Below are 14,964 nucleotides of genomic sequence, written 5' to 3'. Positions count from 1 at the left end.
GTTTAATCAATGAATAGTTACTACATAAAACCTAGGTAAAAAAACGAATTACATTGTTTTCTCCTTGTGTGCATTCTATCCGCTTCTTTAAATGAAAAAGATGAACAAAAGTAATATATAGACATTGACACACAACGACGACATGGTCTCTAAGTGGACAGAAGCACACACTTAAGAATATGCTAAACATCATTAAATATTTTTTCAATTTAAGCAATTTCAAGTTTGAATTTATTATTTTTATTTCAGTTTTTATCAAGTTTTTTTGAAGATCCTTTTTAAAGATCTATTGTTGTTGTTAGTCTTTGACTCGATTGATAATGATATGTAGACTTGAGTTGTGTTGGAAATAAAAAAGTTATTTGAGATTTCTTTAAGTGGATAGTCAAAGGAACTAGATCAAGCATTGTGAAGAAAGGTCTCCATATGGTGTAGTTTTAGTCATTTATACAAAGGACCACAAGGAAGTGGCATGTCCACCATCCTTATGTCTCTTCCATCTCAATAGGAGACTGGTAATTCTATTGTGCATAAGACACAAGTCATAGAATCGTTTAACGCCTGAAGATCCATGTCTTTGTTAAGTGACAGTCTTCTTTTGTCTAGCCATAACTTCTTGAAAAGACTGGCGTACATGATGTCGCATGAGCTTCCTTTGTCAATCAAAATTTTGAAAATACATGAATTTATATTATGGTGGTTATCACCAATGGAAGCACTTCATTAGAGACTCCATCCATCTTTTGTTTATCTCAACATCCAAGGATTGGACTCGTCTTTTGGCTCTCCTTCATTCCTCTACAATTTTGAGCACCCCTCTTCGTAAAATCTTGGGTGGCTTCTTCAAGTTGGGTGATATTCCGGTAATCAATGAGATGATGAAGTGTGGTGTCGGGATAGAGGTCAGTATCGACGTGGCAATTCTGGTAGCAAGGTCAAATCTTGTGGTTGCTAATTGAAGGAATGAGCAGCAAAAAAAGTGCATCCAAAATATTTGATGATTCACCGTGGAGTTTTTTTGAGATTCATAAGAAGTTTCCCACAAACAGCATCATTAGTTTGGTGTGGAACCTAAGATCAGTGATATATGGACAAATATATTTTTGGTACGGTGGTACATGCCTCAGATGCACTGGAGTGAGGGTATGTGTTAGAAGCAAAATAGGAACCCTAACAAAACTAATAAAATCTTCAAAATAAAAGACAACACAAACTAACTAAGAAAAATTAAAGACTTTTTCATTTCATTGATTGATTCCAAATGTGTCTATGAGACTACATTATATAATACTCTTAATGAATAATAAACCTAAAAGCCCAAATATTAATAAGAGCCCACTAAATAAGAAGGGTCATGCTAACATGTGCCGTAAGAGCACATGTTAAGAGCTAAATGTATAAATTTTTACTTAGAAATTGTGCATTGTTTTCATAAAAAGTTTATAATTAATGTGTTTATTACGTTTTCGAATACAAATTTACTATATTTAGGTTTCTTAACATGTGCCCGTAGGACACATGTTAGCTTTATCCAAATAAGAATACATAAAAACATCAATTAAAATTCTAAATTAACTTAAATAATATGATTATACTCTCTATCAGTGTTCCTAGAAGGTTAGCACTCCAACACTCAAGTTTGTGAGGTCAAGAGGTATAACTTTACAAGTGTGAATGAAAAGTACTTGTTATGTGCGTAAAAGTGTTTTTATATGATGTGTGGTTAAGTTTGAAGTCTCACATTTCTTATAAAAATGGAGGTTGAGAATTTTATAAGTGAAGAAACCCATATACCTAATGTCTTAAAATTTTGGGTAAATATGTAGTGTCTATCTCAACAAGAATAACTTTTATATGATGGACGGTTAAAATCGCTTCTGCTCGGCCCAACATATAATACGTGAGACCGTCTAATTAGATCCAATAACCGATGATAGCCAAGCGGTTTGGATATACACGGTTCTCTGAAAAGGGTCTACCTGTTCATCGCTTCTCTGCTAGAGTATTTTGAATTAGACTTTCATCGTCGGGCCAACTTTGCTGGACTGTTTGGCCGGTCCGAGAGAGTTACGAAGTGAAGACATGTTGAGAAACTTCATTCTTAAACGTTCAACGTAAACCATTTTCGAATCTCTTCAATATATGTATGTGTCAATCACCCCCTAATAATGTACACAATTTCAACACCTCACACTCTTATATGTCAAAGTAGCGAGTTCCACCCACGTCAATTTCCGCGTAACCCTTGTCACTTATATCATCAACATTTCTTGGTAGGTTCAAGTCAACCTCTATGAATAAAAAGACAAACTATATAATACACATTTTCCACATTATTAAAACGTGTCTTTAAGAACCATAACATTTAATACTCTATCATTCTAACACAAATTTCACAAACAAAAATAGTAACAAAATGATGCTGGTCACAAAAAACCATTACCAAACCTTATTTTCTTTTGCATGTTTATCATGTTTCCTATGTTTCTGTTCAGAATTCTCATGTGCCGCTTCAACTTCCAGAGACAGTATCAAGCATGGTGATTTCATCAGAGACAGAGAAGGTGAAGTTTTAGTTTCCAATGGCTTCAACTTCGTGATGGGTTTCTTCGGTTTCCAAAACTCTTCTTCTCGTTACGTTGGTATTTGGTACTACAACATTCCTGGACCCCAAGTCATTTGGGTTGCAAACAGAAACAAACCCATCAATGGCAGCAATGGTTCCTTCACAATATCAACAAACGGCAATTTAGTTATCCTCGACGAAAATGAAAAACATGTCTGGTCTACAAATGTTTCCATTGCTCACAACAACAAAAACAACTCCGAGGTTGTTCTTAGAGATGATGGTGACCTTGTTCTTTCAAATGAGAAAATGGTGTTATGGGAAAGCTTTGAAAATCCAAGTGATACTTATCTACCTGGGATGAAAATTCATGTGAATGGGAAGAAGAAGAAGAAGAAGAGGAAGAGCGTTTTCTTGACTTCATGGAAATCAAGTACGGATCCTTCATTAGGGAACCATACAATGGGAATTGATCCTGAAGGGTTGCCACCACAAATAGTAATTTTGGAAGGAGAGAAGAGAAAATGGAGAAGTGGTTATTGGGATGGTAGAATTTTTACTGGTGTAGATATGACAGCTAGTTTTCTTAATGGTTTTGTTCTTAATTTGGATACTAATAATGGAGATAGGTATTTTGTTTATAATAAAGAGTTGTTGAATCATCCTAGTTCTGTGAGGTTTCAGATTGGTTCGGATGGTTACGAAAGAGAGTTAATTTGGGACAAAAATGAGAAAAATTGGACTGAGATACAAAAAGGGCCTAATAATGAGTGTGAGATTTATAACTTTTGTGGTGATTTTGCAGTTTGTGATTTGTCGGTTTCGGGTTTGGCTGAATGTCGTTGCTTAAAAGGGTTTGAACTAAAGGATAGAGGGGATTTAACAGGTGGATGTAGGAGGATGACAGCATTGAAGGGTGATATGAGGAATGGTAGTTTGGGAGAAGATGGTTTTTGGAAGCTTAGGTGTATGAAGTTACCCGATTTCGCGAATGTGGTAGATACTTCGGATTGTGAAGGGAATTGTTTGAAGAATGGTTCTTGTACTGCTTATGCAGAAGTTATGGGAATTGGTTGCATGGCTTGGTATGGAGAGTTGGTAGATCTTCAAAAGTTTGAACATGGAGGGAATACATTGCGTGTTCGTCTTGCTCGTTCGGATTTAGGTAAGATACTCTAAAAAGTCCCTTTAGCTTTTTTGATGTAATGTAGCTCTTTGATTTGGATTCTTATTTATCAGTTTAGTACAATTTTTCAGGCGACGAAAGTAAAATCAAGAAGATTGTGATAATATCGGTTGTTCTCGCAGGGTTAATCTGTCTAGGAATGTTTGTATGGTTGGTATGGAGGAACAAGAGAAAACTCAAAGGTGAAATATTCATATTCGTATTCATATTCATCGTATCGTACCTATTTTTTTACTATAAGATGATAGAAAAAATGTACCTGTGAATTGCTTTTCTGATATAAGTTGTGTATATATTTTTTTTATTCTCTTCTTGGCAGTTTCTACTACTTCGCGTCGCAAAAATAGTGATGTAATACCAATGTTTGATGCAAGAAAGAGCAGAGAGGTGTCTGCAGAATTTTCAGGATCAGGTGAACATAGTTTGGAAGGTAATCAACTAAGCAAGACTGAGCTTCCATTTTACAATTTTAGTTGCATGTCAGCAGCAACCAACAATTTTTCGGAACAAAATAAGCTCGGAGAAGGCGGTTTCGGTCCTGTCTACAAGGTGAAAACAAATGCTTCTATATATTTAAACCTAACATTTATTAGCTCTAGGCCTAATATAAGGATCTAATGAAATTTTGCTGTTTCATTTATCAGGGAAAGCTTCCGACCGGAGAAGAAATAGCTGTCAAGAGGCTTTCGAGGCGGTCGAGCCAAGGTTTAGAGGAGTTCAAGAATGAAATGATGTTGATAGCAAAATTACAACATAGAAATTTGGTTAGACTAATGGGATGTTCTATTGAAGGGGAAGAAAAGTTGCTTGTATATGAATTCATGCCAAACAAAAGCTTGGATTGCTTTTTATTCGGTGTGTTTCTTCGCATTAACCCTGCACATTTTCTTACTGCATTTCTAGGATCACATATTCTTAACAAAATTGAGTTTTCTTGATGCAGATCCTATTAAGCAAGCACAATTAGATTGGGCGATACGTTTTGAAATCATTGAAGGAATCGCTAGAGGACTACTCTATTTGCATCGCGATTCAAGACTTAGAATTATTCATCGTGATCTAAAAGCAAGTAACATTTTGTTAGACGAGAATATGAACCCAAAAATATCTGACTTTGGCTTGGCTCGCATATTCGGTGGAAATCAAAATGAAGCCAATACAACCAGAGTGGTTGGTACATAGTAAGTATTATTTGCTTCCGTTTCTATGCCCATTCTTTCTCGGTGTTGCTAATATCAAGTAACTCTACCATATGCAGTGGTTATATGTCTCCTGAATACGCTATGGAAGGCCTATTTTCAGTCAAATCAGATGTATATAGTTTTGGTGTATTGCTACTAGAGATTGTGAGTGGCCGCAAAAACACTAGCTTTCGTCATTCAGATGATTCGAGTCTCATAGGTTATGTGAGTATCTCAAATATAGCATATCACCTTTTTTAATTTAATTGCGAAAAGGCGGAAAAGCTAATCTTTTTTGTTATGGAATGGATGTAGGCATGGCATCTATGGAACGAACGGAGAGCAATAGAACTTGTTGATGGTTGCATTCGCGATTCTAGTCCTGAAAACAAAGCATTGAGATGCATACACATAGGGATGCTATGTGTACAAGATTCAGCAGGTCTTAGACCAAACATGTCCAATGTTGTGTTGATGCTTGAGAGTGAAGCAACAACTCTTCCTTTACCTGTGCAACCTTTGATTACTTCCATGAGGAGATCTGACGACAGAGAATTATACATGGATGGTCTTGATGTTTCAAATGATCTCACAGTCACAATGCTAGTAGGGAGATAGAATTAGTTAATGAACTTTATGAGTCATTTTTGTTTTCAGACGGCTCGTAGTTTTGATATTTTTCTTCATTTTTGCCTCTTGAATTTAAACTTATATAACCTTGAAAGTGAATACAATGTCTATAGATTAAATTTGTAATATTTTTCTATAGAATACAATCAATTTGTACTGTGAGACTTTTCAAATTCACATGTCTTTTTGGTTGTGCTTCAAACACGGATTTTCCAAATCAATAGGTGGCTCATTCTACCAATAACATAATAGACTTTTAGAAGAAATAAATTTGAAATATGTCAACAATTCTTGGCTTCATACTTTTCTCATTATTATTTCTCGTATATATAAAGGTTACAGGGCTATATCGGTAATTACACTAAATAATTACATTTAAACTAATTCCTATTCACACCCCCCCCCCTCAAATTGATGCTGCTTGTCAATGAGCATCGATTTGCTAACAAGAAACTGATGACGTGGACGCGGAACAGCCTTGGTAAGAATATCTGCAATCTGCAACTGAGTACTGACATGAGGAAGTGATATTATTCTGTCATTATAAGCGTCACGGATTGAGTGACAATCAACTTCAATATGTTTGGTGCGTTCATGAAAAACAAGATTCGCAACAATTTGGATGACACTTGTATTGTCAGCATAAAGTGAAGTTGGCTCTATTTGAGGAAATCCAAGTTCAGCCAAAAGACCACGAAGCCAAATTATTTCAGAACAAGCAGCAGACATGGCACGATACTCAGATTCAGTAGAAGATTTAGAGACTCTCGCTTGTTTCTTACTTTTCCATGAGATCAATGAAGAGCCAAGAAACATGCACCAACCAGTGACAGATCGTCGAGTATCAGGGCACCCTGCCCAATCGGCATCACTATAAGCACTCAATTTAGGAGGAACTCCAGTGGGAAAGAATAAACCACGATGAGAGCTTCCCTTCAAGTAACGATTTATACGACGAACTGCTGCCAAGTGAAGGTGGCGAGGAGAGTGCATGAATTGACTTACTTGTTGAACAGCAAATGATATGTCAGGGCGAGTAATAGTCAAGTAATTAAGGCTACCCACGAGTTGACGATACAATAAGGGATCATGCAACAGATCACCATCATCACGATGATATTTAACATTAATCTCAAGAGGAGTATCCACTGGATTAGCCGATTGCAGACCAGCCATAGAAATTAAATCTGTGGCATACTTGTGTTGATGGAGGAATATGCCCTTGGATGTAGATTGAACCTCAAGACCAAGAAAATAATGCAAATTACCAAGATCTTTCATATGAAACGCTGCTTGTAACTGCTGTTTAAGGCTTTGAATGGAAGCATGATCAGAACCAGTAATAATCATATCATCAACATACAGAAGAAGTAGGACAATTCCAATAGATGCTCTATGAATAAATAGAGAAGAATCGTACTGACTCTGAGTAAAGGAAAACCCAAGTAGAGTGGAGCGAAATTTTTCATACCATGCTCTAGGCGCTTGTTTCAAACCATATAAGGAGCGTTTGAGCTTGCACACACCCTTAGATGACGGAAATAAACCTTGAAGAGGAGTCATATAAATATCTTCCGCCAGGTCACCATGAAGAAAAGCATTTTTCACATCTAATTGATGAAGAGCCCACCCGTTAGAAGCTGCTATAGAGAGTACCGTACGAACAGATGTCATTTTGGCAACCGGTGCAAATGTCTCATCATAATCAATTCCATATTCCTGCTTGTTTCCTAAGGCAACCAAGCGAGCCTTGAAACGGTTGAGGGACCCATCAGAATTCAATTTCACAGAATACACCCATTTGCAGCCAATGGGTTTAACATCAGGAGGACAAGAGACAATATCCCATGTGAAATTCTCTTGAAGAGCTTGAAGTTCCTCATTCATTGCTTTTATCCAACGTACATCTTTAACAGCCTGTGAATAGCAAGTAGGAATAGATATGCTAGAGAGTGTGGCAGTCAGAGAAGTATGTGAGGAATCATACCTGTCTGGTGAATATCTATCTGGTGCTCGAGATATTCGACCAGAACGTCGTGGTTCAACCGTTACAGGATCAGGTGGCGGTTCAGCGTCGGGAAGGGGTGTGGGAACCGGCTGTTTGTGTTTTCTGACATATACATGACCTGGTTTATAGCGTTCTATAGATTGAGGCATAATAGAAAACTTAGGAAGAGTAACAATATCAGTCATGATAGGAGAAACACATGGAAACATAAACTGATTATCAAAAAATGTCACATTCCTAGAAATGCGAAAACGATGGTTAGTGACATCATAACACACAAATCCCTTATGAGAGTGACTATACCCCATAAACGCACATTGAACAGGCTGCGCTCCAAGCTTATGCCTTTCAAATGGAGGTAAGTGAACAAAACAAACACATCCAAAAGTATGTAAATCATTGTAATTAGGCTGAATTTTAAAAAGACGAAAAAAAGGAGAATCGAGATCAATAACCGTAGAAGGAAGACGATTGATCAAGAAGATAGCTGTGGAAAGAGCCTCCACCCAAAATCGGGGTGGTATAGAAGCTTCAAGAAGTAAAGTGCGGGTCACATCAAGCAAATGACGATTCTTGCGTTCTGCCATCCCATTTTGTTGGGGGGTATTGGGACAAGATCGTTGAGACAAAATGCCTTTTTTGTTGAAGAAATTATTGAAACTCACGAGACATGTACTCACCACCAGAATCAAAGCGAAAAATTTTAACATTTTCATGAAATTGAGTTTCAACATATGTCAGAAATTTCTTAAACATAGAAAACACTTCAGATTTAGACCGAAGAAAATATATCCAAGTAAAACGACTATAATCATCAATAAATGTGACAAAATATTTATAGCGAGCATGAGAAACTACAGGAGACATACCCCATACATCACTATGAATCATTTCAAAACAAGAGGAAGCCCGATAAGCACCAGACGGAAAAGGACGTGTTTTACTTTTAGCTAATTTGCAAACAGAACATGAAAGAGAGGCATTAGAAACAACATTTTTATTTCCCAATAAACCATTTTTAAATAAATGAGATAAAACAGCAGAGTTAGGATGACCCAATTTTCTATGCCAATCCTCATAAGAATTCAAGACATTATTACAAATAAGAGATAAATGACTAGAAATAAACTGAAGTGGAAACAGTCTTCCCACTTTAGGCCCCTTCGCAACCACCTTCCCCGACACCTGTTCCTGCACAAGGCAACCATCACGAGAAAAATTTACATTACAATTATTATCAACCAATTAACCAACAGATAATAAATTGGAAGCAAGTCCAGGTGCTACAAACACATCCCGAAAATCAGAGTTGAGGTCACCAACATTCGTGATAGAGAGAGCATTACCATCCACAATTTGAATTTTCTGATTACCATGGTAAGAATGTAAATTGTGCAAGTATTCAGAAGAGGCTGTCATGTGATTGGATGCACCCGAATCAAGAAACCACGGGCAGGAAACATTCGAAGACTTACCCTGAATTCCCAAGGTTGAAAGAGCGGAAAGTACCATCTGTTGGATTATTTCAGGTTGGAGAGCACCACCATTAGATGGATTGGTGATGGAAGGACCAACTGCAGAGCTTGTACTAGCAGGAAATGCTTGCACCGGACGTTGTACTGATCGTGGAGGACGGGTGGGACAATCAGAGATAATATGGCCCCGCTGCTTGCAATAATTACAAAACTTCTTACTGCAACTCTGAGCAAAATGTCCAAATTGTTTGCAAGAGAAACATTGGACATGTCGAATATCACGACCTTTACCTCTACTCTGAGGAGCATATGCAAACATAGCAGACTTAGAAATGACAACATCGTGAGACATGGATCCTTGAGTGGCAAGACGTTGTTCCTCTCTGAGAAGTTCACCAACACATGTATCTAAAGAAGGAACAGGATTCCTATTCAGCAAAGCACCTCTGACAACCTCAAATTCTGCACGAAGCTTCATGAGAAATTGATCTCACCTACTAGTATTGTAGACCTCTTGGACATCCGCGAGAAAACTCTTGGGAACATCAACATGTATAATCGCAGAGTGTTCTGCCCACAAATTCAAAAAACCAGAATAATATTCTTGAACAGACAGATTGTCTTGTTTGTAATTGGCAATGTCTAGCTCCAACTTAAAATGTTTGGCCGCGTTGGCTAGGTTATAGATACGCTTCAAGTAGTTCCATATTTCTTGGGCAGTGGAAAAAGATCGCAAATTATTAATCATGTGAGGATCAATAGTACCGAGAATCCAAGTGATAATCTGAGCATCTTCTATTTCCCATGCATCTAAGTCAGTTGTCTCTAATGGTGCCAAAGAGACATCGTCCAAGTGACTCCATAATCCTTTCCCTTTGACATACATCAGAAACTGGAATTCCCAAACACGATAATTCTTTCCGGTAAAACGAACACAAATATGATCTATCTCTTCGGAAGCCATAATATCAGAGATGACTTAAGAACAATTTTGTTAACGTAACAATTTTGTTAACGTGAAACAAGAAACACCAACGGAACACTGAAGAAAATACTTGCCGACACCAAATCAACACCCCAATTTAGGATACTCGCCGACACCAAAGTCAAAACCCTAATTCATAATACTTGCCGAAACCGAGTCAAAACCCTAATTCAGAATACTTGCCGACACCAATACGATAACACGATCAAAGCAAACACGATTTGTAAGCACCCGAGATTAGAATCGCAATCTTGGAAGAGATTACCGAGAACCGAGATGATTTCAATTACCGAGAACCGAGATGATTTCAATTACCGAGAAACAAGATCTACCGAGACGATTTCAAGAGCGACCTAGTGGGGTGTCGCTGAATAAAGCCAAGATTAACCTAAAACTCATAGGTTTGATCGAAAACCTACTGATACCATGTCAACAATTCTTGGCTTCATACTTTTCTCATTATTATTTCTCGTATATATAAAGGTTACAGGGCTATATCGGTAATTACACTAAATAATTACATTTAAACTAATTCCTATTCACAAAATCTACATCAAAATTAAGTCATGTGTATAATAGATTTTTAGGGAAGTAACCACTGAACAAAAGTGTTGGACTGTTTCAACACTGGTGTGGCGCAGAGGACACTCAGGTGTGGTCTTGATCCCTTTTTATAACAGGTTCGCTCGGATGGGGAGGATCTTCTTTGCCAATCTCCACATGAAGTTCCTAATTCTGGTATGAACAGGGGCTGCCCAAATTTTTTCCATATCTTCATTTGATTATGGCTCGAAGGACTATTGTGTCTTTGTCAAGTCTTCGAGCAGGACTGTGGATCTTAAATTCAGCAGCATTGGAGAGCCACTTATCAGACCAGACTTTCACTTAGAGGCCATTACCAGTTCTCCATCTCGAGCCTTCCTCCACAAGTTCCTTGGAGCCTAAGATACTTCTCTAGGCATAACTAGGAGCGAATCCCAGTTTTGTATTTCTGATGGTGGTCCTTGGTTAGTACCTGCTCTTGAAAACCCTTTCCAACAACAAGGATCCTTGATTGGTAAATTAAAAAGTGTACTAATATGCCAAAACAGTAATAATGGGAGATCCCAAAGTATCGATCTCAAGAACTGCATGGTGATATAGGGTTCGAGTTTCTATTTAGTTAAACAAAATCAATCGAGAGTTTTGAATTGGTTTTGATCGAACAAGATTAAATAACAGCAAAATTAAAAATAGAATAGAAAATAATATGAGTAAAGCATGCAAGGAATTAGAGTTTGATCATGATCTCAATAATAATCCTAACTTGACCTTGTATCAACTTAGTTTATCTTCATAAATTATCGTTCTCAAGTGTATCTACTCCTAAGTCTTAAGTGAGTAAAACTTTAAACATTCAAATTCACTCTTATGTCCATAGTGAATTATATATGAATTTAAGCATTCAATTATCAATAACATATACTTTAGTCTATCAAATCATATAGGTTTTTAAATTGTATCCTGAGTCATAGGTGATGTCTAAGATAGAATTATTTCCATCAAGCGTTACTGTTAACAGTCATGCCTAACAGATAACTATAAATCATCATCAATTAGTCTGAGAAAGAAAGCATTAAACTCAGAAAAGAAATAAATCTATTAGAAAATAAAGAATAACTCAATACAAGGATCAAATTTGAATTATCAACAGAACCAATCTCAGGTACCCATCCCTAGCTCAAATGTGCTTAGCTACTCATACTAATGAAAATAAACATCATTAAAATGTCAAACATTACAAAAAGAGGAAGATGAAGAGTCTTCAATGGCAAAAATACTTTGAAGATGATGCTCCACCTTGATCCTCTGTGTTCTTCAACTCCTAATTCACACTTAACCGTCAAAAACCCAGTCCAAACCTCAAAAACCGTTTCTTGGCGTTAAATATTAAAAAATGGGCTTTTTTGCGATTCTGGGGCCCAAACGCGCATGGGGGCTGTCATACGTGTATGGGGGCTTGATACGCGTATGCGCGGTGTTTTGGGCGCATGATAGGCTCCCATATGCGTATGGATGGCTGTTATATCTGTATGGGCAGAAATGCAAAAATTTGTAGATTTTATACGCGTATGAGCAGAAATGCAAAAATGCAAAAAATCGTCTTTGGTGTCTTCATGAAATTTTTTGCTCTTGATGTTAGCTTTCATCTTCTGTAAACCCCATATCATTCAGAGTTACGACACTCTAGTTATGATCAAAATACCACACATCTATCATATGATGTAAAACATGCTGAAAAATAGACTTTGTGAATTCTTCTAAAAATTCATCGTGTCCCTTTTCTGGCCATTTATTTGACTTCCTCCAACCTACAAAACATGTTAACCTTCCCAAAAATATCAAAAATACTAAGAATAATTTAAAAAATATACAAATTCGAAATTAAAAAAATTTACATATAAACCACTCAAACATTATGGAAAATGCAAATAACTCGTGTACTTTATCCTGTTAAAATAATAATAACTATAGCAGAAATGGTGACTAATCACAACCCCAAACTTATATCGTTGCTTGTCCTCAAGAAACTTTAAGAACTATCTACTCATGACAACTCAGATAAAGTTTTTTGTTATTTGAAAATATCATACCTTTGGGATATTCTATGGTCTTCTTTTACCATGGCCTTAAGCTTTGCCTGTTTACTGTGGTCAATTGATCTTCCCTATTTTCACTTGATGATCCTACTTCACTTGTCACTTTATTGCACAGTCTCACCAAATTTCTCAGGTGTTTATGCGTTTTCACTGAAAATTCATACTATGCAACATTATACTGTATGCTTGAATAGATTCTAACTAGATGACAATAAATGACAATATGCACAATAAACACAGTTTTTGAGGTCTTGCAGGTTGTAATAGGGATGAGGCTCAGGTAAGATATATTCGGAGAGTAGATTGATACTTGGAGTAAGGAGTATTATTCTCATTGACATTGTCTTCTTAAAAACTAATAGGGGGTATTTCTTTCAACTGAGTTCTCTTTAACTTTTGATTTTCACTTTTCTTTGAGTACTTTGTTATAATTTTTTAAATTTTTCTTCAAGTTTGTTGATTTCATACTCACTTCTTCTTTTTTCAAATTTGTACTCATATTTGATTCCTTCAATTTTAATTGATACCCCAAACTTATTGGTTGTTATTCCAACAATAACCTCAAACTTAAATTTTACACATCTTTGAGACGTAATGCTTCTACTCCAAACAAAAGGGAAACATGCTCAAAGGGGTTATGCAAGGGATAAAAACAATTAAAAATGGATGGCTGAAAGGCTCAGGGCTAAAACAAACACTACAAAAAAAGAGCTCAGTAGTAACGTGATTATCACGCCACAAACAGAAAAAACACTTCACAAATCATTATTTGCGACGTGATCATTTACGTCGCAGGAGACAAGGTGGCAACTTTTAGTGACGTGATTTTAACTTCACTATTTAGTGAAGTGAAAATCACGTCGCAACATTTGGACCAGAGTTTAATGCTTTTTCAGTCAGAGCAGGCGTAGCAGAATTGAGTCAGCAAAAGCATCTTTATTAGTGACGTGATTTACATGTCACTGCCTAGTGGCATGCAAATCACGTCACTAAATTTACCTAGAGGAGATATAAAAGCGCAATTATATGTGTGAAGTTGCGACATTCATATATATATTTAAATTAATAAACTAAATATATTAAAATTTATAAAATTTATAAATTAATTCAATAAACTAAATATACTAAAATTAAGAAACTAAAATTATAAATCTAATATTACTAAATAATGTAATTATAATTTAATTAATAGTTTACACAAATTCAAAATCAAAAGTAACAACAAAATAAAAACAATTAAATCAACAATCAGTTTGGGTCGGGAAACTCATCCTCATTTAGATTTTCCTGATCAGTCGGCGCAGAACCCCCCATATTTTGGTTTCCACCAAAGGATTGCATAAATTGTCGCATTTGTGCCTCCATATCCGATTGTCTTTTCGCCATGACCTCCATTTCTCGCTGATGATCGTTCCTCATTACCATCATTTGGGCCTCCATTTAGGCTTTCAGTGTCGCTTCACGTTCCGCCGCCTCACGCCTCACCTCATTTACGGCCAATTGTCTTATGGTTTCTCTCTGTTCATCTGTTAAAGTTACAGGACGTGAACCTCCTTCCCTGTCGATAACTCTTTGATATAGAGTTCTATCATCAGGTCTCAAGGTTCCTGCCAAATTTCCACCACCAAAAAAACACCCGTTAGGCCCCTTGCCGCCAATGACTTTAGTCCAAAGATAAAAATCCACATCCGGATGAAGCGGCTCTCCCGGTCTTGGAGTATACTGAGGATTAACAGTCAGAAATTGTACAAGCAATGCCTGATAATCATCCTACACATACAAAAAAAAAGTTAAATATAATTTAGTTGCCACATGAATTTCACGCCACAAATTTAGTTGCCACATGATTTTCACGCCACAACATTTCACATGCCACATGAAAATTATAACACCCCAATTCTACCCGTCGGAATTAATTAATAAATCAGAATAATAAAACTTCATTAACAAATTAAGGAATCACATATTCATGGTTTCCACTTTGCAATATTTTTTGCATCATCAGGTTAATATTCATTCGGATATACCGATCATATCATCAATCATCACATAAGCATATATATATATATATATATATATATATATATATATATATATATATATATATATATATATATATATATGCACACGGCAGATGATACATTATCGTTTATGCCATACATAAGCATTTACATCAGTTCAGAATCGGCACTTTTATCACCAATTTAATTCATATATATCAACACTTTATCGGCACTTCACAATCGCCACCAAGTACATCACAATTCATCGCTTAAAGAAATACTGATAGCTTA

At 36.4% G+C, this 14,964-nt stretch overlaps 1 protein-coding gene across 1 annotated transcript; it reads left to right on the top strand.

The window, feature by feature from the left end:
• The first annotated feature begins 2,344 nt into the window (after positions 1-2,344).
• LOC131624422 (G-type lectin S-receptor-like serine/threonine-protein kinase B120) lies at positions 2,345-5,707 on the top strand. The gene is made up of 7 exons (XM_058895365.1): positions 2,345-3,731; positions 3,824-3,934; positions 4,072-4,301; positions 4,397-4,607; positions 4,696-4,933; positions 5,011-5,158; positions 5,249-5,707. The coding sequence occupies exons 1-7, from the start codon at positions 2,417-2,419 to the stop codon at positions 5,549-5,551; spliced, it is 2,556 nt and encodes an 851-aa protein (XP_058751348.1). The 5' UTR covers positions 2,345-2,416; the 3' UTR covers positions 5,552-5,707.
• The last annotated feature ends 9,257 nt before the right edge of the window (positions 5,708-14,964 follow it).

The sequence above is a fragment of the Vicia villosa genome, linkage group LG1, assembly GCF_029867415.1.
Source record: "Vicia villosa cultivar HV-30 ecotype Madison, WI linkage group LG1, Vvil1.0, whole genome shotgun sequence".
Classification (NCBI taxonomy): domain Eukaryota; kingdom Viridiplantae; phylum Streptophyta; class Magnoliopsida; order Fabales; family Fabaceae; genus Vicia; species Vicia villosa.
This window is presented reverse-complemented; position numbering and strand designations above follow the sequence as displayed.

Excerpts from the sequence above, each read along its gene's own strand:
- LOC131624422 (XM_058895365.1), top strand. The coding sequence starts at position 2,417 with ATGATGCTGGTCACAAAAAACCATTACCAAACCTTATTTTCTTTTGCA. Across the intron at positions 4,608-4,695 it reads CTTGGATTGCTTTTTATTCG|ATCCTATTAAGCAAGCACAA; the intron begins GTGTGTTTCTTC and ends TTCTTGATGCAG. Across the intron at positions 5,159-5,248 it reads ATTCGAGTCTCATAGGTTAT|GCATGGCATCTATGGAACGA; the intron begins GTGAGTATCTCA and ends GAATGGATGTAG.